At 54.6% G+C, this 27117-nt stretch overlaps 4 protein-coding genes across 9 annotated transcripts in view; 2 read left to right on the forward strand and 2 right to left on the reverse strand.

Annotated features, from left to right (window-relative positions):
• The window catches only part of LOC106731324 (uncharacterized), a 35240-nt gene extending 30071 nt beyond the window's left edge, over positions 1-5169 (reverse strand). For both annotated transcript variants that reach the window (XM_089771696.1, XM_075918323.2), the window contains exons 1-3: positions 2716-5169; positions 570-899; positions 289-357 (exon numbers count right to left, since the gene is read on the reverse strand). In XM_089771696.1, coding sequence (XP_089627822.1) covers positions 289-357; positions 570-899; positions 2716-2782 — 466 coding nt within the window. In that variant the 5' untranslated portion in view covers positions 2783-5169. The remainder of the gene's footprint in view (positions 1-288; positions 358-569; positions 900-2715) is intronic.
• A 1606-nt stretch (positions 5170-6775) lies between these two features.
• Positions 6776-12401, forward strand: LOC142825972 (uncharacterized). Of its 3 annotated transcripts, none has more exons than XM_089771698.1 (4): positions 6776-7598; positions 8788-8910; positions 9099-9136; positions 9989-10246. In XM_089771698.1, the coding sequence occupies exons 1-4, from the start codon at positions 7310-7312 to the stop codon at positions 10097-10099; spliced, it is 561 nt and encodes a 186-aa protein (XP_089627824.1). In that variant the 5' UTR covers positions 6776-7309; the 3' UTR covers positions 10100-10246. The 3 variants fall into 3 exon arrangements, with proteins under 3 accessions (XP_089627824.1, XP_089627825.1, XP_089627823.1); XM_089771699.1 differs by having other exon boundaries at positions 9102-9136; XM_089771697.1 differs by having other exon boundaries at positions 8788-9136; positions 9989-12401.
• A 2839-nt stretch (positions 12402-15240) lies between these two features.
• On the reverse strand, positions 15241-18196 carry GPANK1 (G-patch domain and ankyrin repeats 1). 2 transcript variants are annotated; one of them, XM_075918270.2, is made up of 3 exons: positions 17952-18196; positions 16820-17462; positions 15241-16609 (listed from the first exon to the last, which is right to left on the reverse strand). In XM_075918270.2, exons 1-3 carry the CDS (start codon positions 18142-18144, stop codon positions 16147-16149), a joined length of 1299 nt encoding a protein of 432 aa, XP_075774385.2. In that variant the 5' UTR covers positions 18145-18196; the 3' UTR covers positions 15241-16146. The 2 variants fall into 2 exon arrangements, with proteins under 2 accessions (XP_075774385.2, XP_075774386.2); XM_075918271.2 differs by having other exon boundaries at positions 15241-16606; positions 17952-18194.
• A 518-nt stretch (positions 18197-18714) lies between these two features.
• On the forward strand, positions 18715-25173 carry CSNK2B (casein kinase 2 beta). 2 transcript variants are annotated; one of them, XM_014568661.4, is made up of 7 exons: positions 18715-18835; positions 21016-21098; positions 21288-21390; positions 23388-23503; positions 23614-23689; positions 23956-24145; positions 24822-25173. In XM_014568661.4, exons 1-7 carry the CDS (start codon positions 18766-18768, stop codon positions 24910-24912), a joined length of 729 nt encoding a protein of 242 aa, XP_014424147.3. In that variant the 5' UTR covers positions 18715-18765; the 3' UTR covers positions 24913-25173. The 2 variants fall into 2 exon arrangements, with proteins under 2 accessions (XP_014424147.3, XP_075774388.1); XM_075918273.2 differs by lacking the exon at positions 18715-18835 and adding an exon at positions 19811-19951.
• Positions 25174-27117: the final 1944 nt, after the last annotated feature.

Raw genomic sequence — 27117 nt, forward strand, 5'->3', positions numbered from 1 at the left:
CCTCCATCTCTCCTCTCACCCTACCTCCCCCCATCCTACCATCCATCCCTTCCTCGCTTCCTCCCTCCTCTCACCTTAGCTCCATCCATCCATTCTCCAGTCCTACTTCCATCCCCCCACCCTTTCTTCCTACATCCTGTCCATTCAGACAGCCATCCCCCATTTCTATCCTTGCCCCCCTCAATCCCCACCGCTCTACCTAGCCCCAGAGTGGAACTGCCAGGCCGGGGGCTGGAACCGTCCCGCTGTTTGTTGACCCCACAAGCCACGACTCCGCGGGAAACGCACCTGGGTTCTGCGGCGACCCGCCGACGTCGGGGATCTGCCCCCTGCAGCCGGCGGGAATTGCTGCCGCGGCTTCGTGGACATGAAATAGAGAAGGAGAGTTTAGCACCGGTGATACAAAAATGAAGGGCCCAACCGCACAGCATCCCCGGGCTGGGAACAGAGCTCACGTCCCCCAGGATGCCAGACAATGGGAATGGGGGGTTAGGAGATTTGTGGGCTGGAGCCCCATAGAGGGGACAGGCCCCTGCCCCCCCTGAACCACCTCCTGTCCCGCAAATTACCTCTGCCCGTCACAGTCAGCGCGGTGCCGGTGCCCGTCTCCTGCTGGCCCTGCGGGTGGGTGATGTAGCAGCGGTAGAGATCAGAGTCCCGCTCCGTCAGCTCCGACAGGGTCACCGTGGCCTCCGCCCGGCCCTGCTGCTGCCGCTGGCCCTCGTCCAGCCGCCCCCGGTAGAAGGGGTGGGAGGGGTCCAGCACCGCAGCCTCCCCGGAGCCCCGGGCCCAAGTGACTTGGGCCCTGCTCCGGTTGTGGCTGGGGAAGCTGCAGCTCAGGGTGATGCTGCCCCCGGCCGGGGCGCTCGCTGTGGTGGGGAGCTGCTGGACCCCCAGGCCTGCGGGGAGTAGAGCGAGCCACGTGTCGGACAGTGGCCAGGGCCTGGGCCACCCCTTGGGGCCATGCGGTGCTGCGTCCGCCTGTCCGTCCCCCGGCCGTTCTGCAGCAGGGTCTGTCTGTCATCTCGCACTCGATCCCTCTACCCAGACCTTGTCCACTCTGTCTTTGGCACTTTCTGCCCATCCTCCATCGGTGCTGTCCATCCATCCCCCTTCAACTCTGTCCATCCGTCCCCCTCAGCCCTTTCCATCTGTCCATCCTCAGCTCTGTCCATTCTTGGCTTGGTCCATCCATTCCCCCTTGGCCCTGTCCATCCATCCCTCCTTGGTGCTGTGCATCCGTTCCCTCTTGGCTCGGTCCATCCGTCGGTCCTTAGTGATGTCTGTCCACCCAACTGACCATCCAGCCAGCTGCCCATCCTCTACTCCCCCTGCCCACCCATCCATCCACTCGTCTGTCCACCCTACTGCTCCGTCTGTCCATCCATCTTCTGATCTGTCCGCCCATCCGCCCCTAGCCTGAACTGCCTGACTCGGCCCGCTCTGCCCACGCTGAAGCCCCGGGAATGACGTTTGCACATTTGTACAGCTCATTGCTGGGCAGCGCAAGTGACTGTGGGAGAAAGAACCTGACGCAGGGGCCTGAACCAAAGTCTGAGTCACGGCCAGGCCCTGTCACCAGCTGAAGTTTGCCTGCCAGCCTGTGTCTCTTGGCACAGCTAGAAGCGCAGGGAGAACGTAAATACATCCCGCCAGGCCAGGCCAGGGACACCCAGCAGAGCGCCTGATAAAAGGGCTGGAAACAAGAGGAGGGAAAGCAGCAGGGTGGACAGTGGCGGCTCTGGAGGAAGGTCCGAGGGGATGCACCAAACATGTCATTAAGGCATGAAGTAGGTACCAAAGTTGGTTCATTTCCGTCTATAAATGTCAGGGCACCTCCACTTAACTCCTAGGCCGGCCGAGGGGGCGTGAGTGAAATCCGTACTATTGACGGAGCCATGTCTATCGTCCTGGGTACAAGCACGTCAGCTAGCTACCGACGACTCAACATCCTTTGTTGAGCAAGAAACTTGACTTGGGCGTCTTATCAGAGTCTGCAGCGGCTCTCGTGAGGTCTGTTATGCTAGCGACCTGCGCAGCGCTGGCCCGATTTACTGAGGGAGCCTACGGAAACGCAGGCAGCCGAACGTGGAGCATCCCTGCTGGAGGTGACCCGTTAGGGCACCACAACGGCGCATCCTGAATGTACGGTATCGCTGTCCTGACCGACCACAGCAACTGTGCGGCTCCTAGAGCGCTCGGGAGAGTGGAGCTGTGAGGAGGAAGTTGCTCTAACCCTTCACGATGGCAGACTTGACGGTCCAATAACCCACCCATCCTCCTATCCCCCCACGGATCCATCCATGAACCTCCCCCCCTTCTCCTCCGGTTCTCCCCCTTCATCCCCATGCTACCCCCGCTGTGTCTATCCAGCCGTCCTCTGCTCTCCCTGGATCCTGTGAGCACCTCTCCCGCTACACACCCGTATCTCACTCCATCCGTCTGTGCTCACGTCTAACTCCACTATTACCAGCTCTGGAAGGGGAGTGGGAGCTAGTGGTTAGAACGCAGGGGGCTCAGAGCCAGGACTCCTGGGTTCTCTCCCCGGCTTTGAGGGGAGCGGAAGCTAGTGGTTTGGGGGGGGGGCTGGGTTCTAGCCTGGCTCTAGCAGGGCAGTGGGGGCTAGTGGTTAGAGCAAGGGAGCTGGGAGCCAGGATGCCTGGGTTCTACCTCTATCCTTCCTCCCTCCTCCCCATAAATCCGAGCTCATCTTACCAGCCACTGTTGTGGGGCTGAGGAAGATGACGAAGCAGACGATGCTCCAGGCCAGTAACCGCTCCATGTTTCCCCCCCAGGCTGGGAACTGCTACAGGTATCACAGACCGGGAGGGTCGAGCAGCCGGGATGTGGCAACAGCCAGAAATGGCCGCCCTGGCGTGAGCAGCCCGGGCGCTCAATGGAAACTCTTGTGGCTGGCGAGGGGGAGGCGCCAGGTCACTGGGGCTGTGGGCAGGGGGGTGTGAAAGTGAAACTGACCGGGGGCCTTGCTCTCAGCAGCAGGGCGGGCTCGGTTCTGCCTCCCCGGGGCTCTGCGCCTCTCTCACGCAGCTGCTGGGCCGCCCCCCGGCCATGGCGTCCTGACCTCTCCCGGCTGCCTGCCCCGAGATAATCCCAGAGGGGCTGCTGGGTCCGGGGAAAGCCGAGGAGATCAGCTTTTGCAGGGGCTGCTGGGAGCTGAGGGCCCCTGGAGGGGTGGAGACCGGGTGCTGGGGTGGAGCTGGAGGTGACGGAGGTGCAAAGGGAAAATGGGATGCGCAGGATGGAAAAAAAGAGCATAATGGGGGGGGGGGGAGGGAGAGACACACGCAGCTGTAGACAGACAGAAAGAGTGTTACAGCCTGATGGGTAGATGGAAACAGGGCCTAACCACAAATGGTGCAGGCTGGCCGGTTAGGCCTCACACATAACAGTGGTTACATAAATTTAAGTGCATAGCTACATAAACTTAGCTGTGTTTTACGTCGTTTCAGAGATTTTGTTACATAAGCTTTGTTTTATAGACGCGGCTAGGCCCTGACGTACACACTATATTACGTAACAGAAGATTCAGAGGGGTAGCTGTGTTCGTCTGTAACAGAAAAAACAGTCCACATTCTCGGGTACATCTACACGGCACCGTTATTTCGAGCGAAGTAGCGTTATTTCGAACAGCCGCGTGAGCGTCGACACAGCCACTCCGTGATTTCGAAATAATTTCGAAATCATGGACGGCTAATTCCGATATCTGTAAACCTCATTCTATGAGGAGTAATGTCTCTTCCGAAATAGCTAATTCGAAATACGGCATGTGTAGATGTTCCATTGCTGCTATTTTGAAATAGCCTTTCCCCAGGACTATTCTGAGTTATTCCTCCCCAGAGCCTTCTGGAGCTCTAAATCGAGACCACCCATCTACATTAGGGACTCATTTTGAGGTTTTCCTGCAGTGCAAACGTGCTATTTCGAAATAAGAACATAAAACAGCACTACTGGGTGAGACCAACAATCCATCCAGCCCAGTATCCTGCAAACAGTGACAAATACCAGACGCCCCAGAGGGAAGGAACACAACAGGTAATCCTTACGTGGTCCCTCCCCGTCACCCACTTCCAGAGAAAGAGAGGCTAGGGACACCATTCCCACCCATCCTAGCTAAGAGCCAGGGCTCGACAAACCATAGCGAAATCCACTCGCCAGCCCCTCACTGTGCATGCACCAGACCCGCATTGCACATGCACTCAGCACCGGTGAACAGGGAGACCGGCTGAAATCTACTCGCCATGGGCGAGCAGATAAACGGATTTGTTGAGCCCTGCTAATAGCCATTGATAGACCTAACCTCCATGAATCTATCTAGCTCTTTTTTGAACCCTGTTAAAGTTCTAGCCTTCACCACATCCTCTGGAAAGGAATTCCACAGGTTGACTATGTGCTGAGTGAAGAAAAACTTGGTTTGTTTTAAACCTGATGCTTATTAACTTCATTTGGTGACCCCTAGTTCTTATATTGTGGGAATAAGTAGATAACTTTTCCTTATTCACTCTTTCCATACCAGTCATGATTTTATAGACCTCTATCCTATCCTCCCTTAGTCTCCTCTTTTCGAAGCTGAAAAGTCCCAGTCTTTTTAATCCATCTTCCTATGGGACCCGTTCCAAACCCCTCATCATTTTAGTTACCCTTTTCTGAACCTTTTGAAATAAGGTTCTTTAATAAGTATTTCTTCTGGAACAGCTTATTTCAAAATAAGCATGCAGTGTAAACTTAACCCTAATGACATAAAACACCAAGCATGGGGTACTTAAAAGCATTTAGTATCCACTCTGTCAGCTTCTTTTAGCATGGACATTCTGATAATTTTTTCCCCTTTTTTCTCTTTCTCCCTCCCCCTTCTTTCTCTGTTCTTTATTTGTAAACTGGACCCTGGAACTCCTTTCATCTGAAGAAGTGGGTTCTGCCCACGAAAGCTCATGATCCCATCGACAGGTTTTGTTAGACTCTAAGGTGCTGCAGGACTATTTGTTGTTTTTTAAGTTTTTGCATCTTAGAAGTATAGTCATTTAACTTGGTAGGTTCCTTTGCAAGAGAAATGGCTCTCTCTGAAATTAACTTCCCTTTATGCAAGTAAGAAATGCACGAATGTGTCAAGAGACATAAGATGCCGATCTCCTCCCACCCCTGATGGTCAGAATGGTTAACAAAAAGGCGTGAACTCAAGCGGGGGGTCGTATACCAGTTGGCCAAAGGGGGGGAGAAGCAAAGGCAAATTCTTGTGAACAAGAGAAACCAGCTGCAGCGACTCCACAGAGATGCATCGATGGAGCATGGGGAATGGAACCACCCTCAAAGAAAACGCCAATCAGCAAGTAGACGACTCCTGCATGATGCTGCAAAACCCATAAAGTCGGGACTCCTCCCTATGAAAGTGTGTGTGTGTGGGGGGGGGGGGGGGGGGGGATTTTGCCCTGAAACGTGGACTGAGTCCTGTGAAGATGATTTCAGGGCATCCGCTCGCGACCCTTCCTCATGCTCCGAGTAACTGGCCACCAAGCCGGCACATGCACCGATCAGATGAAGCACCAGCGGCGGGAGGTGCATGTGTGCAGAAATGGAGGCAGATGCTGATTTCCCTGCTGTATTTGCAATCCATGTGGCATGTTGCCTCTTCCCCCAAAAAACATCCTGTGTGTTTCTTACAAGCATACAGACCAGCTGTCCCAGTGCGACAACTGAGTGCTGATGGGGAGCTACGGGGAGATGGGGACCCTGTTCCTCCTTCCCTCAATTCACAGGCTTCCGCAGCTCTGAATAGAGGGGAATCCCCCAAAACTGTGGACGGGATGGGGCCCTGGACCCATGGATGAGGAGAATGATCCATGCCACCGGGGGGGTGGGGGGGGGGCGCACGTGGTCCCAAACATGCACTCAGCCGTCTGCCACATCTAGCAGAACAGACAGACACCAGCTCCTCCTCCTCCCCTTATCTGGCCCATCTCAGAGGTGCTGACCACAAACGCTTCCATCTGCCCTTGGAGCCTGATGCTGCTGGAGGTGGCTGAGCTGAGCTGAGTTGGCCCTGCAGAGCCGCCCAGAGAACAGGGACCATGGAGCAGCTGCCAGCCCTGAGCCCCGTCCTCTGCATCCTCCTCCTCTTCCCCATCTGGGCAGCAGGTATGTCGGCAAACCCCGCCTAGATAGCCCGAGGGCCAGTCTGTCCCCATTCCTACAACCATAACTAGCCATCCCGTTTACATACCCACCTCTCTAAACTAATCCCTCCACCCCATCCTCTGCTCCGAGTCCATCCCTGCTCCTGCTGCCTCTCCTTCCACCATTCTCTCGACACTATCTCTCCCATTATCCTTCTCCTTACAGTATCTATCTATCCTCCCCTGCTCTTGAACCCCACAGAGACCTTTAGCTTGATATAAAGGCAGCATGTGGCGCCAGTGTAAACTAGACTGGGTTTCACATCGGATTAGCTGACGGGGGCAGCTGTGCAGACATCACTTCCTCAGTGAACGTGGAACTCCTTGGCAAGTGCATGTTCAGGGAGCCGCTCCGTGCTTCTACCTCAGGCTGCAACAACTGGGGCTTTTCGCTTTGGAAGTGCCCGGTCTACTCTGCAGGCTGCTGGCCAGGACGGTGGCCCCGGAAATGCACTGAAGTCTTCCCCCTGACTTGAAGGGCAGAAGGGACAATTACAACTCCCTCGTCCAACCCCTGCACATCGCAGGCCCCACAACCTCACCACCCGCTCTTGTTTTTTCCCATTCAAACGCAGATGGCACAGAAATTCTCGCCGGCTGCAAGAGACCGATCCAAAACATCAGTGGGTCTGCCCAGAGTCCAGGTGAGCTTGCTGTGGAGTTTGGGGATATGGCTTTTGATCAAGTGACCAAAATAGCAGGATTTATCGAGCATCTGGGATTACAGATCTTCCCTGGGGACAGATCCATGTGGCGTTAGGGAGTGTGGGACTAACATGGAGGACAGAAGAATGAATTGACCAACAGGGGTCCAGGAAGGAAAGGCTGGATGGAATGGATTGACCAATGGATGGAAGGGTCTGTGATCACTGGATGGGTGGATGTAGGGTTAAAATATGGATGGATGAGAAGCAGAGAGACAGATGCTGCTAACAAATTAGGGAGGGGGGAGTGGACTTCTGCACTCAGGAACACAGTGACTTATTCTCTCTCCTGAGCCCAGGGCGGGTCTATCCCATCGCACGGGTGGGCCAGTGTGTGATGCGGGTTCTCTCTCGTCCCCAGATAATCTGAACGTCTCCCAGGAACCCAGGTCCCTCAACTTGACAGTTGGGGACCACATGACCCTGAATTGCACCTTTCAGATCAGAAAGAACGACACAGTGAATGTGCTTTGGCTTGGTGGAACTGGAGAAGACCTGTGGCTGGTTCGTAATCATTCCTGCTACCACGGCCGGCTCAACGTGTCCAGTCGGGTAGAAAACAGGAATGGGACGGCAACCCTGACCCTGTTTAAGCTGGAGCGGCGGGACTCCGGCTTCTATTACTGCTGCATCAAAATCAATGACAGAGCAAAGACAGGAGGAGGCACCGAGCTAACAGTGATGCGGAGAAACCAAAGTGTGACTGGTGAGAGGCGGGATGCGGGACGGGGCATATACCCCCTGAGAGGCTGCTGGCTCTGATCCGGCCCCACTGTGGGGAACTGGCTGACTCGGGGGGTGGAAAATGGGACATGGGGCTGGCTCCTATTTCGACTGGAGATGACAAATTCCTGTGTGATGCTTGTACGGAGGCGGGTTGTCAGGTTTAAATTAAACAATCTCCTCAGCTGATGAGAGGTAGTTTTTGTGCCAAATTCTCGCGGGCAGCAGCTCTGGTCTGGCTCATGTCTTGCCGGGATCTGGAGGGAGGGAGGGGGAAAGGAGGAGGGAGTGGCTGGAAACCCAGCCCCACAGTTCTCCCGAGAGGCACTGGACACTCACAGATGGGAGATGTGTCACTCTCCTACTTTCCTCGCTATTGGCTTTCTAGTCTGCAGAAGATGAGGCTATAATTCAGGCCCCACTGACTCACTGCAGGGTGACCAGATTCGTGGGCAGCTGTGAAGGGCTTCGCAAGATGTGGAGATAGGGGAAGTTCTCTCGCCGCGTTTGCTGAAGAGGAAATTGGTCACTTTGTGCAGGGGCATGTGAGAGGTGCACACAGTCCCTGAAGCAGAGACACAGAGAGGCCCACACAGATACAGGAATTAACAAGAGACCCATAGCAAGGCAGGCACACATCCAGAGAGAGAGCAGAATCACCCTAGGACCCACACGGCACCAGCCTGCATTCTGCTGCGCCCCTCTCTTGAGATTCTCTCGCGCGGGCCCCAGGTGGGAATGGAAGGTGATGACCACTAGCACAGAAGGGCATCTGGCTACGTCACACGCCTCAACATCCCAACCGGCCTCTCCTGTGCCTCCTCAATTTGGGACCAACTCCACAGACATCCCTGGGGTTGCTCCAGATTCGCTGAGATCAGAATCCAGATTAACTCCTTTGCAGTCAGCGGGCTGACTCTGGATTCACACCACAATCACTGAGACAAGGCCACGATTGCCTGAGCCTCCGGGAGTATCAGTCCAGATTTAGATCAAGTTCTTGGAGATCAGACTTCAGCCCTGATTCTGCTGATGTCCTGGGAGTCACTCCGGATTCACACTGGGTTCAGCAAGACCAGAATCTAATGTGACAAAATAGTACGCTAGAAACAGCTTCCTAAGGCCCTTCCCAGCAGATTCTTGCCAATGTTAACACCCTTCCTTTTCTTTAGAAGACAGAAAGGAAGAGACTCCAGATGCCGGCACTGAACTCACCGTCTACAGAGCTGTGGTTGCTCTTGCAGGTGTCAGCATCGTCATCCTAGTTATTGCCCTCCTGCTGCGCAGATGCACAGGTATTTACTCTTCCTGCCGTGCTCCCTCCATCTCCCTGGGCCCGCCTCCTTTGACATCGATGTCTCCTCCGTCCTGCTGGTGCAAGTGGGCTGGTAGCTTCCGATGTACAGTCCCCATCCTCTGTTCAGTCCGTACACTTCCGTTCATCTCTCCGCCAGTAACCCTCGCTTCCTCCTTTCCTCCCCAGCAGCTGTCCCAGAGACCCAGCAGCAGCCGGCGGTCAAGGTGAGACCATTAATATCAGAGCCTGAATTTAACTGGGTGGTGTTGTCCGTGTCCAGCCAGTGCTGATGTGTAGTCTTGTGTCTCTGGTAGAAACCTGACCTGTAGAACGTGGGCATTAGCACTTAGATATCACAGTCATGGAACTGCAAAAGAATAGGAGATTATCTGTCATCTAAAACCAGAGGTTTTCAAAACCTGAGGACTTCGGGAGATACATCTACTTGTCTAATTATTTGCCTAGTTTTACAGCAGGCCACATAAAAAGCAACATTAAAAATAGCACAAGCTAAAATTATATGCAAACGGTGGCTTGCTTCTACTGCTCTGTACACACTAGACACTGAAATGTAAGGACAATATTTAGTTTTAGTTCATAACCATATGGTAAAAAGATCACAGCAAGGATGTGGCTGTGACACCTTTGTACATTGCAGTCTGATTTTGGAAGCCAGGAATTTTTCAGTGAGGTGAAACGGAGAGTACACAAGCCATATCTGACTCCTGGAGGGAAGGAGTAGTCTGGGAAGATTGAGAACCACTGATGTAGACAGATGTGGGGCTAGTCAGACACATCTGTATGCAGAGATGAGTGTGCTGAAAGAATCTCAACTCCCAGCCCCTCTGTTATTCTAGCCCTGGGCTCCTTTCTCCACACACAGCCTGGATGGTGCCTCACTATCCCACCCTGTAGCCACCTGGGGCCGTCCATCATGGAGCAACGGCACACAGGGCTCCCACCATGCCGCTGGGGTGTGTGTCCGTTTCATCCCTTCCTACTTAAATGCACGGAAGGGGCAGGAAAGTCGGCGGCGGGGGGTGGAGCCCGGGTGAATTTGTTTGTGTCTCCAACAGAGGGAAAGCAGATGTGGCGAGGACACGAGCGAGGGGCTGCATTATAGCGAGATCGCATTCCAGGCTCCAGCTCACACAGAATACGCCTCCATCCGGATCCGGCAGCTCTGAAGAGCCAGACCTGGCCGTGAAGGAAAGGGAAATGCAGGGAACAGGATGGAAACAGGCTTCATGCAACCTTGGAGGCATCTCCCAGGGTCAGTGCTGGCTTAGTCAAAATGCTGAGACTTTTGCTTCTGGACAGGGATAGGTGTGGGAGGCTGGGCCAGGCCTCCAGCTGGTGCCAATCAGCTGCTGCTCCATGGGTGTTGGTCCCCGACTGATCTGCACTGTGTCACTCCTCTCACCCAGAGACATGGTACAGTGCAGCCCAGGAGTCTGGCCTGCACAAAATGAGGTCTCCAAATTCCAAAGCAGTGCCTAATGGGAGTTGAAGTTCCCTCATTCTGGATGGGAGCATGTGTCTTGGCTGGTCCACACCTCCCACAATGTCATAGGAGTCTCTGGCAGTGATGTCTCGTGGGAGATGTCGTGTGGCCCTGGCGTGACAACTCCCACAGGCACCGTGTTGAATCCAAACCGTTCGGTTTTTGAGGTTACACCCAAACATTCTCCACAGAAGAAAAAAGATGTGTGCTGAAATTTTTTGGGGGAAAGGAGGTGTCCTTTTTTCCAGCCAGCTCTAAATCAGAGATTCATTTTTTTTTCCTGCTGCCTCTTTCTTGAATGAAAAAAAAATGAGCACTGGAAAGGTGTTTCTAGGTCACCACCAACTTGCTGGCACCCGCTAAGTGTTCTTTATAGCCGTGTGCCAGGCTGTGAGCAAATGAGGTTCTGTGTTGTTATCAAACTCAAAATCAAACTGCCTGAGAGTGTGTGGGGAGGGTTTGTAATTGAAACAGAGAGCGGAGCAGCAGCATGAAAAAGCATCTGCGTGTAAGGAAATATGTCTCCCCGCCATGTGCATTACTTTGCATTTATCAACATTAAAATTCATTTGCCGTTTTGTTGCCCAATCACGTAGTTTCGTGAGGTCCTTTTGAAGCTCTTCACGGTCTGCTTTGTTCTTAACCATCTTGAGTAGTTTAGTATCCTCTGCAAATTTTGCCACCTCTGTTTACCTCTTTCTCCAGATCACTTACAAATTTGTTGACCAGGATTAGTCCCAGTATGGACTCCTGTGGGACACCACTACTTACCTTTCTCCATTCTGAGAACTGACAGTTTATTCTTAACCAGTTAAAAAAGACAGAAACAAAGGGTATCAATCCATGAAAGGACCTTTTCTCTTATCTCATGACAATTTACTTTACTTGAGAGACTTTGGTGGGGGACCTTGTCAAAGGCTTTCTGTAAATCTAAGTACACTACATCCACTGGATCCCCCTTGTCCACATTTGTTGACCCACGCAAAGACTTTAGTAGATTAATAAGGCATGAATCCCCTTTACAGAAACCATGTTGACTTTCCCCCAACAAATTATGTTCATCTATGTGCCTGACAATTTTATTCTTTACTATAGCTTCAGCTAATTTGACTGGTACTGACGTTAGACTTAACGGTCTGTAATTGCCAGGATCACCTATAGAGCCCTTTTTAAAAATTGGCGTCACGTTAGCTATCTGCCAGTCATTAGGTACAGAAGCTGACTGAAAGGATAGGTTACAAACCACAGTTAGTAGTTCTGTAGTTTCACATTTGAGTTCTTTCAGAACTCTTGGGTGAATGTCATCTGGTCCCGGTGACTTGTTACTGTTTAGTTTATCAATTTGTTCCAAAACCTCCTCTAATGACACCTCAGACTGGGACAATTCCTCAGACCTGTTGCCCAAAAAGAATGGCTCAGGTTTGGGACTCTCCCTAACATCCTCCGCCGTGAAGACCGAAGCAAAGAATTCATTTAGCTCCTCTGCAATGACTTTATCATCTTTGAGTGCTCCTTCAGCATCTCAATCGTCCAAGGGCCCCATAGGTTGTTTAGCCAGCTTCCTGCTTCTAATGAACTTGAAAAACATTTTGCTATTACTTTTTTAGATTCGGCTAGCTGTTCTTCAAACTCCTTTTTGGCTTTTCTTATTGCAATTTTACACTTAATTTGACAAAGTTTATGCTCCTTTCTATTTTCTAGGATTAGATTCTATTTTCTAGGATTTAACTTCCACTTTTTAAAGGATGCCTTTTTATCTCTCAATGTTTCTTTTACTTGGTTGTTAGGGCACAGTGGTGGGGTTTTTTTGGTTCTCTTACTGTGTTTTTTGCTGTGGAGGTATAAATTTAAATTGGGCCTCTATTATGGTGTCTTTGAAAAGTGTCCATGTAGCTTGCAGGGATTTTACTTTGGGCACTGCATCTTTTAATTTCTGTTCAACTAACCTCCTCATTTTTGTGTAGTTCCCTTTTCTGAAATTCAGTGCCACAGTGCTGGGCTGTTAAATGTTATTTCCTTTTGGTCACTATTTCCAAGCGGTCCAGTTATATTTACCTCTTGGACCAGATCCTGCGCTCCGCTTAGGAATAAATAAAAAATTGCCTCTCCCCTTGTGGGTTCCAGAATCAGCTGCTCCAAGAAACAGTCATTTAAGGTATCAAGAAACTTCATCCCTGCATCCTGTCCTGAAGTGATGTGTACCCAATCAATATGGGGATAGTTGAAATCCCCCTCTATTACTGAGTATTTAATTTTTATAGCCTCTCTAATCTCCCTTAGCATTTCACAGTCATTATCACCGTCCTGATCAGTAATATATCCCTACTGCTATATTCTTATTGAAACATGGAATCCCTTATTGGAGATTCTATGGACTATTTTGGTTCATTTAAGGTTTTTATTTCATTTGATTCTACATTTTCTTTCATGTATAGTGTCACTCCCTCCTCCCCCCCCCCACGACCCGTTCTGTCCATCCGATATATGTTATACCCTGGTATGACTGTCTCTCATTTATTGTCCTTAATCCACCAAGTTTCCATGATGTCTATTATATCAATACCCTTTTTTAATCTGAGGAATTCTAGTTCAGTGTTTTTCAACTTTTTTTTATATAAAGTACTGCTTTAAAAAAAAGTTATAATTACATCCTTTTTAAAATATATAAGTACCCTCAGTACCTACAGTTTTCAGACACACAATTTTTTTTCCTTCTATTGCAACACATTTGTTTAAACAATTTAATCATACCTTGGTGGGCGATGAAGTATTTGGGTGTAAAAAGTACAAAAATTATCAAGCGCTGTAAAATTTAAAACAAAAATTCAGTTTTCTTCAAATGTCAGTTGTGTTAACATACCTCCCAGACTTCTCTCACATAGCCCCAAGGGTTCTCGTACCACTGGTGGAGAAACACTGCTCTAGTTCACCCATCTTATTATTTAGACTTCTAGCGTTTGTGCATAAGCACTTTAAAATTTTGTCTCTATTTATCTGACGTTTCTTAATGTGTTTAGACTCTTTTCATTTGATTGTTTCTCATCTGATGCAAACCATATTTTATCATCTTCCATCCTCTCCTTTTTACTAGAACATAACGAATCTCTATTAATAGACCCTCCCCTTAGAGATGTGCATCTGTCGGCTTTCTCCCAGCCCTTAGTTTAAAAACTGCTCTACAACCTTTTTAATGTTAAGTGCAAGCAGTCTGGTTCCATTTTGATTTAAAGGAAGCCCATCTTTCCTGTATAAGCTTCCTCCTTTCCCTAAAGTTTCCCCAGTTCCTAATAAATGTAAACCTTTCCTCCCTACACCATCATCTCATCCATGTATTGAGACGGAAACTCTGCCTGCCTACCTGGCCCTACACGTGGAACTAGAAGTGTTTCAGAGAACGCTACCATAGAGGTCCTGGATTTCAATCTCTTTCTAGCAGCCTAAATTTGGCCTCCAGGACCTCTCTCCTACCTTCACTGGTACCTACATGTAACATGGCCACTGGCTCCTCTCCCACACTACATATAAGTCTGTCTAGATGTCTCGAGAGAGCTGCAACCTTTGCACCAGGCAGGCAAGTCACCATATGGTTCTCCCAGTCATCACAAACCCAGCTGTTTCTAATGATTGAATCTCGTATTACTAACACGTCTTTTTCATCGTCATTATGAAAAGATACCATAACATCCTCTGGAAGAGGGATCCAAATATGGGATCATTTCCCTCTGTTCCAGCTGAATGTTCTCCTTCCTTGAGCCTTTCACCCTCCTCTACAGCACAGGGGTTGTCTGACCGGAGGTGGGACCATTCTACGGTGTCCCGGAAAATCTCATCTATGTACCTCTCTGCCTCTCTTAGTTCCTCTAGTTCAGCCATCCTGCCCTCCAAAGACTGTACGTACTCTCTGAGGGCCAGGAGCTCCTTGAACCGAATGCACATAGATGCCACCCGCCCATAGGGCAGGTAATCATACATCCTACATTGGGTACAATGAACAGGATGGCTCCCACTTTGCTGCTGGGCTTGTACCTATGACCTCTCCTGTAGGTAATTAGATTCTTGATAGGTTTTTTTATTACAATCGGGTAGTTTTGGTTTTAGTTTGAAAGAAGTGTTAAAGAATGCCAAGTGTAGCTAGCCCCCTTCAAACTCTCCCTCTAAACGCCCTCACAAAACTCCCTGATAGCTGCTCCCATTAGCTAAGCTCCCTCATCACTTACTAGCTCTGGCCTTCCTGATAGCCCTGCCCCCTAGTAAAGGCCTGATGAATGGACAAAGGGTTAGGTTTCAAAGCCTTCTTAACAAGCATACAGCTTCCAACTGCAGGCCTCAGCACATGGTCCTTCAAATAAACAGCTCACAGACATCCAAAGAGACAGAAAAGCACACGTTCAGCACAGAGTATCTTTCGGGCAACCAGGAAGTATCCCACAAACACAAACACACACACTACAGCCAGCCACTTACCCCAAGGGTCCCATAATTGCTTCTCCTTCACCTGGAGAAATCCCTCATGAAACTCCATTAGCTACACTATGATGTCAAATAAAAGGCCTGTTTTGTTGACTTTGCAAAATGGAGCTGTAAGCTGATCTCAGGGACTCAGAGCTAAATCCAGAGCCACCACACTGTTGTCAATCCCGGGCTAGGTTCCGTATTCACTGAATTCAGAGTGACACCACTGTTGTCAATGGACACGTTCTGATCTCACTTCCTATGGGGTAAATTTGGAGTCAGGGCTAGAGTCTGATCTTAGCTATGTTTACACGGTCAATTAGGAAATCCAGATCTCTTAGGACAGAATAATCACTAGAGCCACAAAACAACCAGGGAGGGACCACTATTTATTCTCACTTAAAGATTCCAAATCAAATAGAATCCAAACAAAAACTGAGATTTGTTTCCCCTCCAAATCAGTCAAAATCCCCAGACACCAAAAAACCCGGCCAGCATCTTTTCCTGCTCACACATCTCACTGCTTTCTGAGCAGAAGAGAGAACAGCAACCAGGCCACGTTCCCATCCCTGAATCGTCCCATTAAATTATAGGAACAAGATCTTGTGCATGTTGGCCTAGTCAGCAGATCTGGCACTCTAAGACCGTGAGGATTGCAGAGATGTGTCTCTTCCCTGATAGCTACTGGCCCTTTAAGAAAAATGATGTCATATCAACCAGCCAATCCAGAATTCCAATAGGCCGAATGGTTTGAAGAACTGTAGGCTGAGTGGTTAATGGTGCGGCACAGAGATCCCATTGAGATGCTTCTGGTTCATAGTCAATGTTTTGTCAAGGGTTTGCATCCAACATGTCAAGGAAATCAACTGTCTGGATACTTTCAAGGACTGTGCGTTATTAGTTAATGGTACTCCACAAAGATGACATCATAGGTTAAGGGTCAATACTCATGTAGACATGAGGGATCTGATTGGCTAAAAAGTTTTCCTGGGCTGTAGGTTTGTTGGCTAACAGCGCAGGTATCAGAAATACCAGAGGTTGAATTTCTCAAAAAGCACCTCACCTGGATAATCCAACTGGCTGCATGATTTTAGGGTTGTTAATTGTCTCGGGGGGTTAAAGGTCAGAGTTCATGTAGACATTCCATCCTGGCAATCCAAACAGCTGAACATTGATAGGAATCAGTGAGTGTGAAAGGTTAAAGGTCAAAGTGAATGTAGATGCACCATCCAAGCAATCCCAGTAGCTGAATAACCATCGAGGCTCTTAATCCAGAGTTCAAAGGTCAAGGTTCATGTAGGTGCGCAGATTACGCTCCCAGGCCTGTGCTTTGGCCTCTCTGCGACGGGCCTCTTTCTTCCCCACTGTAGCTGCCCGTTGTGTCCTAGGCTGCTGCTCCCTGGGCTGAGCCACAGCGCTGGGGTCATTAGCGTTGAAATGGGTGACCTTGGGCCGGAGGTCGCTACGGAAGCCCAGGCCCTTCTGGTCCCTCTTGAGGACAGTCTGGACAGGGAATTTACGACCAGTGCCCTCAGGCCCCAGCCCAGCCTCAGCGTCCCAGCCCCCCTTGACCATGAGCTGGAAGCCGACGTTGTTCTCGGGGATGTGGTAGCGGGTGGGAGGCAGTGGGTCGCGCCGATTGAAGAGGTGGGCCGTGGAGCGTTTGTGGAGCTCTACGCTGTCCTCGCTATAATGCATCTTGCACACGGCACAGTATTTCCTCTCTGCTGGAGTCCTCCTGCTAGGGAGACAACAGGGTCAGGGACTACTTGGTTGGCTCAGGGAGATGAGGAACGGGACATAGGGCCTTTCCCCTTTTGGTCCCATCTGGTCCCAACTTGGGGAAACTAGCTAGTTGAGGCAGATGGGGAAGGGGAGACGGGACCTTTCTTCTCTAGAGAGCTCTAGCTCTGATTGGGGTTGGGTCAGGGGAGCAGAACCGAAGACTCACCTGGCCATCCTGCCCTCTGGCTGAGCCGTTTCACGCTCCTGGAGGATCCTCACTACATCCTGGTGCCCGGCTTCCTCGGCTAGGTCCACCGCATCCCGGCCCTGCGACTCGCACACGCCCACCCATGCGGCTCCCCGGGTCAGCAGGTATCTCACGGCCTCCCCCCGGCCTGCATAAGCGGCACACATGACCGCCGTCCAGTAATAACCGTCCCTGTAGTTCACATCGCACCCCTCCTTTTCCAGCAGCCGCCGCAGGGTCCTTGTGTCACCCTCCTGGGCCGATCTCAGCAGCAGGTTCCCACGGCGAGAGTCAGTCTGCCCTGTCTGGGTGGTGGGTGTCTCAGGCACCCTCGGGCGTCTCGGTGGGGCCTTGCGTTTTCGTAGGGGACTCGAGCGGTCACCGGAGGCCAGGACGCTCTCATAGAAGCTCCGGGCTTCCTCGCCTTCCATATCCGCATCCCCTTCCCGGCGTCGGACAGGGCACCCGGCCCGTATCTGGAGCTGCCCATCCTTCCAGAGGTCTGACTCTTCCCGGGCCCGGGTGAAGGAGATGAGCTGGGGGCCGGGGTTCATGGTGGAGACGGGGGATGGAGGTGGGTCACTGGGCGGCCCCGGTGCACAGGGCGGGATCAGCCTGTTTCCTAGCGGGGAGGGGAACAAGGCCGGCAAAGGTAGGAGGCAGAGCGGTGATTTCCCCGGGGGTGGGGGGGCACCAGTGTCCTTGGGGGACCCGCAGACAGGGCCGTGGGGGTGGGGTGCCGGGGGGGGGGTCGGGCGGGGGCCCTAGCGAAATGGGGGCGGGGCCACAAGCCGGGGGGGGGGTTGAGGAGTGGAGCCGGGTCCCGAGACGGGCGGGGGTGGGGAGTGAGACCAAGAGCCCGGGAGGGGAGTGGGGGCTGGGAGGGGGCGGGGCCAGCTCCTTGAGGGCGGAGCCCGGGGCTGGGGGCGGGGCCAGAATCCGGAACGAGCCCCCTGGGGGCGCTGTGGGCGGGGCTAGCGCCCCAGGGGCGGGGCTAAGGGCCAGGGGGCGGGGCGAGCGCCTCGGGGAGCTGTGGGCGGGGCTAGGCCCTGTGGGCGGGGCCAGCCACACTCCCGCCCCTCCCCCCAGACGCCGTCGCGGCCCCACTCACCATAGAGACGCCGGAGGCCGCAGCAGCCGCGCGCCGCCCCCGGGGGCCAAGGGAAGGCGCATGCGCGCGAGGCCGCCGGTGGGGGGGGCAGGGGGTTTCCTGGTTCTAGGCACGCGCATGAGGGGAGCGGCTCGAACGCAGCCTCCCGCCGGCCGGTTACTCTAGGCCGCGACGAGTGACCCGCGACGCGCATGCGCAGTACATCCCCCCCCCCCCCGAGGTGCGTGCGCACCGTGTTCCAGACGCGGGAAAAGCAGGCGGGGCGCGTGAGTGACGTCACGTAACGCGTCAGGCGGTGAAGGGAGGAGCCAGGCTCCTGCCCACGGGAGCCCAGTGAAACCGAGCCAGGGGGCGCGCGTGCGAAACCGAAAACAGGCGCATGCGCAGCCCCGTGCTTCGAACCTAGAGGCCAGCACAGCGCATGCGCAAGGGCCCTCGCGCTCTCGCTGGCCTAGTAACGGCCACTGCCCCGCGCGCTTCCCTGCTTCTAGCGTGAGGTGCGCGGTAATCTCATTTGCATATTACCCAGCATGCCTTTCTGCCTCGAACCCAGCCAATTAGCGTCGATTTGTTCCCATTTCAATAGAATTAGATTTAATTTGGGAAGGAATTAACGACAGTAGGATCGGCTCGCAGGCGCGTGACGTCATCCCGACGTCGGTTCATTAACACACCTTCTAATTTACCTCACCCTAACCGGAAATGCGTCAGAAGAAGCCCTACCCGCGACAGGCTAATTAACATATTTGTAATTAACCTGTAGGTCAGCGTAATTAACCCTTCATGGCCGGTACCAATTAACGTGCCGGGGCAGATGAGCACGCGGGGCGCCATGGAGTACAGCAGAGCCAGCACCCGGCGGAGCAGCACCAGCATCAAGGAGGGTAAAGGAAGCCACGCCCCCGGCGGGGAGGCCACGCCCTTTCGTGGGGGCCGGACACTCCCGGAGATGAGGCCACGCCCCCTGCGGGAAATCCTGCCTGTCCCAGTAAGGGGCACGCCCTCACGAGGGTTAGACCACGCCCATTTTCAGGGACACGCCCGTTTAGGGGAAGCCACGCCCTCTTTGTGTTGGCCCCGCCCTTTAATATGGCAGTTACTCCCCTCTGGGTGAAGTCTCACCCCATCGGGCCAGGCCACGCCCATTTGCGTGCGGACACACCCCTTTTTGGATAAGCCCCTCCCCTTCGGGTCAGGCCACGCCCATGTCTGATGGCTTTCAGGTGTCCGGGCCCCTCCCCCATGTGTCTGGCTCCGGTCTGCTCCTAAGGGGGGGGGGCAGAGACCGCTCCTCCCATGATGCTCTGCGGCCCCTCCTCTCGCCCCTCCTCTGGGCTTCGTAGTTTCCCGCTCCCCCGCCCTCCAATCCCGGCAATGAGGCTCGGGCGGCGACAGAACTACAACTCCCAAGCGGCCTTGAGGCGCCTCCCCCGGATTCCTCCCGTCCCGCCTATCGCGTTCAAACATGGCGGCTGTAGTTCGCGCGGGGAGCTGCGGGACTACGACTCCCAGGATGCCTTGCGGCGCCCGGCTGCGCACGCAGCCGCTTCTCTGTCTGTCATGGCGGGTGTAGTCTGTGAGCATCCTGCCGCCCGTTCGTTCTAATGGCCCTCGGGGAAATCCAGGACTACGATTCCCATGCTGCTTTGCGGCTCCGCGGGGTCCCCTCCTGCCGTACGCCCGTAGTACCGTCGGGTCCCGCTGCCCATGCGTCCCAATGCGGTTCGGGCGGCTGGAGAACTGCAACTCCCGTCGTGCATCGCGGCCTCCCATCACCCCCCGCGCCCGCTGCCCCCGCTTTGCATGGTGGGAGCGGTAGTTCCGCGCTGGCCCCGCGTCCCTGGACTCCTATGGAGGCGGCGGTGGCTGCGAACTCCATCTCCCGTCATGCCCCGCGCGCTGGGAGGGGGCCGGAAGCGAGGCCTGTGCACGTCTGGCAGCGCTTGTTTGCACTCGCTGCCGGGCACCGCCTGCTGCCGAGCGGGGCTGAGCGCGCGGGGGTGAGTGTGCTGCGCCCTGGTGCAAAGAGGGGCGGGGGGTGGACTGCCCTTGTGCAAAGGGCCGGCCGCGCCGTAGTGCAAGGGGGGGCTTCTACCCTAGTGCAAAGGGGGGGCGGGGAGTCTGCCGTAGTGCAAAGCGGGGGTGGGGGTGTGCTGTAGCACAAGGGAGGCCGGGGTGTCTGCCCTAGTGCAAGGGGGGGGTCTGCCCTAGTGCAATGGGGGGCGGGGGGATTTGCTCCTCGTGTAAAGAGGGAAGAGGGCCTTCTCCTAGTGCAAAGGTGGGGGGGGGGGGGCTGCCCCTACTGGAAGGCATGGCGGGGGGATTTGCACCCTAGTGCAAAGAGGGGGAATTTTCACCCTAATGCAAAGGGGGGGGAGCCTGCCCTTAGAGGCCGGAGGTGATTTGCATCCTAGTGGAAAGAGGGGAGGGGGCCTAATCCAACGGGTGTAAGAGTGTGTGTTCTGTCCCCAGTGCAAAGGGTGTGTGTGTGGGGGGGGTCTGTCCCTAGCACAAAGGGGGGGGGCATGTGCTCACTAGAGCGAAGGGGGCATGTGGCAGGGTCATCTGCCTTCTTAGTATCAAGCTGGGGAGGAGGGAGCTGTGCAGCGGGAGGGCGAGGGGGCCCAGACCCACACAGTGATGAGCGGTCTGCCCTTGTGCAAAGAGGGGAGGAGGGTGGGGGCATTTGTGCCCCAGTGCAAAGGGGGAGTATTTACCCCTCATCTCTGCCTGTGCCATGGGAGGACGAGTTAAAAATACAACGGGGGAAGGGCCATTCACCCCTCATGCCCCACCCCAGAGCCAGCTGCATCTCAGTGCCGAGAGAGGGGTCCCTGTAGAACTGCCCCTCTCCCTCCCCGTGTCCCACCCCAGAGGGGGCGCATCTGAACGCTGTCTGAGGGGGCTGCTCCTGAGGGGGCTGCTCCTGAGGGGACACGTGAGGGGACACGTCACAGCACTGGCTGCACGGTCTGTAGTGGGAGCGGCGTGTGGGGCTGCCAGCCAAGCCTGAGCCACGTTCACCGCACACACGGGTAGCCTGACGCCCTCCCCCTCTCTGCAGAGGACGGGAAGATGAGCAGCTCCGAAGAGGTCTCCTGGATTTCCTGGTTCTGTGGTCTGCGTGGAAATGAGTTCTTCTGTGAGGTGAGTGGTGCCTAGTGGTTGGAGCCAGAGCGCCTGGGTTCTCTGCCTGGCTCTGGGAGAGGAAGCAACTGGGAGCCAGGACTTGTCCTGACCATGGGAGGAGAGTGGGGTCTAGTGGTTGGAGCATGGGGGGAGGAGGGCCTGGGAGTCCGGACGCCTGGGTTCTCAGCCCGTCTCCCTCCCCCGCAGGTGGACGAGGACTATATCCAGGACAAGTTTAACCTGACGGGGCTGAATGAGCAAGTCCCCCATTACCGCCAGGCGCTCGACATGATCCTCGACTTGGAGCCAGGTACTAGGTGGGGGTCCCAGGGCTGAGGAGGGGTCTCGGTCCGAGCCCCTGACCCGTCACCAGCCCCCTGCCAGCTTTGTGTGAGTCCTCGTCTCCTTCCACCCTGCTGCCGCTCCCCGCCCCTCTGAATGGGCCGGCATGTCGGAGCCAGACAGCTGCCCCTTCGCACGACTGCCGGCCCGGGATGCGTGCAGCACAGTTGTGTGAGCAGCAGGGTGTGTCTTGCCCAAGCGTGGGGGACAGGTGTGCGTGTCCATTTCAAAGTTGTCTGTCGCAGGGTGTTTGTGTGGTGCACAGGCATGAAGGATGGGATGTGTGCCTCTTGCACACACGTGGAGGAGGGTTGTGTGTGGATGAAACATGCACGTGGCACACAACCTGGCTCTGAGCTCCTTGTCCTCTCTTGTGCACAACTGCGAGGTCCTGGGATGTTTGTGCCTTTGCACGAGGCTGCATGTCTTTTACAATATAGTGAGGTCTTGATTTGCACGTAGCTGTTTTTTGCACAAGCACGTCACAATTGAGGAGGGCTCATTATGATCCCCTTTCCGGGCAGCATCTGCACTCGTACCCATCTAGACATGCGAAAGCAGCGTGGGTGTGTCAGCCGTACAATGGACTGGCCTTGGTGGTGTCTCTTTGCCTGAATCATTGAGACCCGGGGTCCTCCTCTCCCATCTCTTCCTTCTAATTTGACATGGCCAAATAGAAGACCGGACCACCAGGAATAGCCACGGGGACCCGTCCTTTGACATATGGGCCCTGGGGGAGAATCGCTGAATGGGAGCTCCCGACGTAACATGGGTCAGTGCGCAGCTGGGAAGGCAATTTGTTGGTTCTGTGGATGGAGATAGAGATCCCAAGGCCAGGAGAGTCGTGAGTTCAGCAATTTCACGGTTCACAGGGCCCACGGGAATTGGCTCCCGGGAACACGCCGGCTGGAGCACGGATGAGTTAGTTAATAGCATCCCATCTGGATTGAAAAATTGCTGGCGACGGAGAATCCCCCAAAACGTGGGCCAGCGGTTCATTACGTTCCCTGATGTCGATCTGTGCCAGGAATAAGCAGGAGTATTTCCCACTTCTTCCTACTCCCGCGTTGGTTCCTCTCCCTTCCCCCTGGAGAATTTAGACACGGTTTTGACTTTGAAAAGAATCAAACACATCTTGCATGTTCCATGTGCAAAAAGTACGTTCGCTCCGGTTGGTACAGGCCTCTCGTCTTTCAATCCTGCACTTCAGTCGAAGCCTTAAAACTTTTATTTGAAAAAAGCCTCGTTTTACGTTGCGGACGTTTGGTTTGTGACCCACCGCAGCCGTGTGTGGTTGGCACATCATGCCAAAGTGGGCTGCACTTTTGCCTTAAAAATGTAGATTTAAAAAGCTCTACTACATGACATGTTTGCTGGAATTTTTGTAAACTGCTTGTGGCATTATTTTTAGACCCACTGAAATGTACCGTTTAAGTTATTTCTGTGTCGGGCTTTTTGCAAAATATGTAACGGAAAAGCTGCTCTCTGAAGGAGGTTTTTTGATAGAAAGGAACAAGAAAAAGCGACCAGCCGCTGGTCAGAAATCGAATTTCCGCAATGTAAAACGAGGCTTTTTTTAAAGAAAGGTTTTAACGCTACTGAAGCGATCGGTAATAACAAAACTTAAGCAGGGGGTCTTGCGAAGTGTGCGCTTTGTTTGCCTGCAAATTCCCGCAGCCTGGAATTTTTGTCCACCTGATCTTGCCCCGCAACAAAGTTTATTTGCCCTGCTGCTGTCACTGCGGGGATCCTGGCTCCGATCAGAGGGAAGGCGAAGCAGAGTGACTTGCGATGGGTCGGGTGGATCTAAGCGTGTAGGAATGAATTCCAGGTAGCCGGTTGGCCGGTGGTAGGGGCTCAGACCGATCCCGCGGGTTGGGAGTGACTCTGGAACTCCCGGCGTTCCTGCCTCCGGCTCTGCGGGGTCTCCCCGACCTGTCTCTCACGCCGCCCCTTTCCTTGCAGATGAGGAGCTGGAAGATAACCCCAACCAGAGCGACCTGATCGAGCAGGCGGCCGAGATGTTGTACGGGCTGATCCACGCCCGGTACATCCTCACCAACCGTGGCATCGCCCAGATGGTGAGCGCCAGCCCCGCCGGGCCAGCCAGGCCCTGCCCTGGCGCTGGGTGCGGTCCGGAAGGTCCTGTTCCCAGGCCCGGGCTTATCCTTTCTCTCTCTCTCCTTCCCAGCTTGAGAAATACCAGCAGGGGGATTTTGGCTACTGCCCTCGGGTCTATTGTGAAAACCAGCCCATGTTGCCCATTGGTAAGTGGAGGAGCGGAGTGAGGTCTAGTGGTTAGAGTGGGAGATGGGGAGCCGGGATTCCGGAGTTCCCTTCTCAGCTCTGGGAAAGGCAGTGGAGCCTAGTGGTTATAGCGGAGGGGGGCGGGGGTGTGTGCATGCGTGTGTGTTCCAGGATTCCTGGGTTCTCTTTCCAACTCTGGGAAGGGCAGTGGAGCCTAGTGGTTAAAGCCGAGGGGGCTGGGTGCCAGAATGCCTGGGCTCTCTCTGACTCCCCTTCCTCCCGCCAGGCCTGTCCGACATCCCCGGCGAGGCCATGGTGAAGCTCTACTGCCCCAAGTGCATGGACGTCTACACCCCCAAGTCTTCCCGCCACCACCACACGGACGGCGCCTACTTCGGGACCGGCTTCCCCCACATGCTCTTCATGGTGCACCCCGAGTACAGGCCCAAGCGGCCAGCCAATCAGTTCGTCCCCAGGTGAGCTGCCTCCCACTGCAGAAGGGCAGAGTCCAATCCCGGCGGGTCAGAGAATCCAGCTCCGGGTTTTCCCCCTTTCCTGATGGGCTGAAGCCCAACTCCGTTCCGGGGGGCTGGCTCCAGTTTTTCCCTCCACCAGCAAGCTGCAGCCCGAGTACGTTCCAGTGGACTTGGGATCCACTTCCAGCTCTTCCGTCTCCCCTAGAAGGCCTGTTCCGGTGGACCTCCAGGTTTTCCCTCCATCCCTTTGGGGACCTGGCTCCTACTGCCCCCCATGGGGAGTTCCCAGAGTTCATTCCAGCTGGGCCCATGGATCTGGCTCCAGGTTTTCTCATCCCTCCTCCATTGACGCTGCCGCCAGACTCCGTTCCAGGGGGATCCACCTCTGGAACTTCCTCTGGCAGCTGGGTTTCATTCCAGGGGCATATGGTGATCCAGTTCCATATTTTCCCTTTCCTGCACGCAGACTTCAGCCAGAGTCCATACTGGTAGGCGCAACAATTCCAGTTCTGTTTTTCTTTCTCCCACATATGAGTGTTCACTCTGGACCCTACTGATGTCACCCCAGCGTCATCTCTGCAGAAATCCCTGGTGTCAGTGGGGCCTGCTGGGGGGGACTTGTAGGCGTGGCTGGGGCTTGCTCCCAAATATTAACCCCTTCCTCTCCTTTTGGTAGGCTCTACGGCTTTAAGATCCACCCCATGGCTTATCAGCTGCAACTGCAGGCCGCCAGCAACTTCAAGAGCCCTGTCAAGACCATCCGCTGATCCTTTGCCCATCTCCTCAGCCAGCTCCTTTTCCTCCACCGTTTCCACCTTGGACAGGGCCACTTTGATTTTTTGGGGGAGAGGTCCCCTTGGACTGGTCTGAATTCCTTTCCCCTCCCCTCCCAAGCTTTCCCCCCTCGTGTCTGATTTTCATTCCTTCGGATGCGTTGTTTAAATTAATTACCCATTCTCGAGGGGGGGAAAATATCCACACAACTCAGAAAGTGTCTCCTTCCAAAATAAAGTGAGGAGGAAGATTGAGGGCTTGGCTCTGGTAGTGGGGACTAGTGGTTAGAGTGGGGGGGGCCCTGCTGTGGGAGCCAGGCCTCCGGAGGCGCTGTTGGGATCTGCCCTCAAGACTCGACCTCCATCCTGCGCACCGTTTCCCGGCCCTGCCGTCTCTCTGCTTTTCTCCGCTGGGGGCCATGGCGGGTGGCGCTCGCTCTTGGGGTGACCTGTCGGGGAGTCTAGAAGCCGCCGGTTCCAGCCGTCACCCTGTCCCTGTTGGAGAGCCCTGGTGTGGAGGACCCCAATACTACAGGCCCGTCCCCCTCACCTAGGCGAGTGGGTGGGGGTGAGGTCGGGGGGCTCAGAGCGAGAGCTGCGGAGCTGACACACCCCCACCCCCAGCGCTGTCTGCAGGTGTGAGGGGGTCAGGACCAGAAATTGGTGCCTTGCTTGCAGCTCTTCCGCCCCTGGAGAGAGAGGCTTGGCCAGTGCCTGGGGGGCCCTGTGGTTTGGGGAGGGAGGAGGGGGGTCTTGACTGGGATGGGCCAGGCTAAGAGGAAGCAGGGGGGTTGGGTCCTTGGATTAAGACCGTGGTAATCCCGGAGCCCCCCCCCCACAATCCCTCACCCCTCACTTGGCCCCAGGTCCCCCAGCTCAGGGAGAGGAGGGACAAAGTGGCACATGGTTGCTTTGAGGGGGCAGGAGAACCCTGGGGTCCTCCCCCCCCCCCGCCTGCCCATTGCTGGGGAGGGACCCCAGGAGTCCAGCTGTAGCCCCACTCCAGAGCAGCAGGGGGCGGGACCGTTCCCCCGGAGCGCAGGCGTGTTGTACCGGAGGGTCTGGGGCCGAGCTCAGGCTGGAGACGACCGTGGGAGTATGGCGGGGGGAGATGGATGGATGGGGATGTCTGCAGGGGAGGGGTGGAACGATACGGGCCCAAAGGACCGGTGGGGGGGGCTCTGGGCAGCGTCTGGCAGCTGATCACTGGAGCGCTCCTGTTCTGCCCGGCCAGTGACCAAGCAGCAGGCTGGTGCCGCGGGGACGGCCGCACCGCTCGGACGCCCCACAGCACGGAGAGCCCCCAAAGCCATGCAGCTGGGCTGTCTCTCCCCACTGCGCCGTGGGGCGCTTCCCCACACCGCTTGGCTCTGAGCCTTCCCCGGGCAGATGCGGCCTGCGATGAACAGCGTCTCGGCAGGGACGCCAAGACCCAGCCGTCCTGCCTCCCAGTCCCGTAGTCCCACTCTAACTACTAGGCCACGCTCCTCTCCCCAGCCAGAAACAGAACCCAGGAAGTCGAACCTTCAGCCCCGCTGGGATACGGTCGTGGGCAGGGCCCTGCGGCTACGGCGACGCTGGCAGCTTCTTCTGGGAGAAATATGCAAATGAGGCTATGCGGGAATATCGCAGAGCCTCATTTGCATACCTAATGAGCCACCATTTTTTTCAGAAGAGGCTCTTGCGCAAGGAGCATCTACACCGCCGCTTCTTGCGCAAGAAAAACTCTCTTGCTCAACGCCGTTCTTCCTGAAAAGTAACCGGTGTAACGGCGTTGCACAAGAGGGCTTTTCTTGCGCCAGAAGGGGCAGTGTAGACAGCTCCGTCTGGCGCAAGAGCCTCTTCTGAAAAAAAATGGCTCATTAGGTATGCAGATGAGGCTGGACACTATTCCACGCTTAGCCTCATTTGCATATTTCTCCCGGAAGAAGCCGTGAGTGTAGACCTAGCTTATGAGGTCTCTCTCCCCCTCCCCCTCTCCGATGTCTCGCCAGCAGTAGCGTCCATGGTTATTACACACATGGAGGAAGACCCGGTGGAAAGTGAAAGATAAGCGAGGAGGTTACTAAACGAGCAGGAAGCAATGGGCTTAAATGGCAGCGAGGGAAGTTGAGGTTGGACAGAAGTAAAAACTTCCTGCCTCTCGAGTGTTACACTGGAATAAATTGCTTAGCGGGGTGGTAGAATCTCCATCAGAGG

Source organism: Pelodiscus sinensis, chromosome 19 (genome assembly GCF_052426305.1).
Source record: "Pelodiscus sinensis isolate ZL-2025 chromosome 19, ASM5242630v1, whole genome shotgun sequence".
Lineage (NCBI taxonomy): Eukaryota > Metazoa > Chordata > Testudines > Trionychidae > Pelodiscus > Pelodiscus sinensis.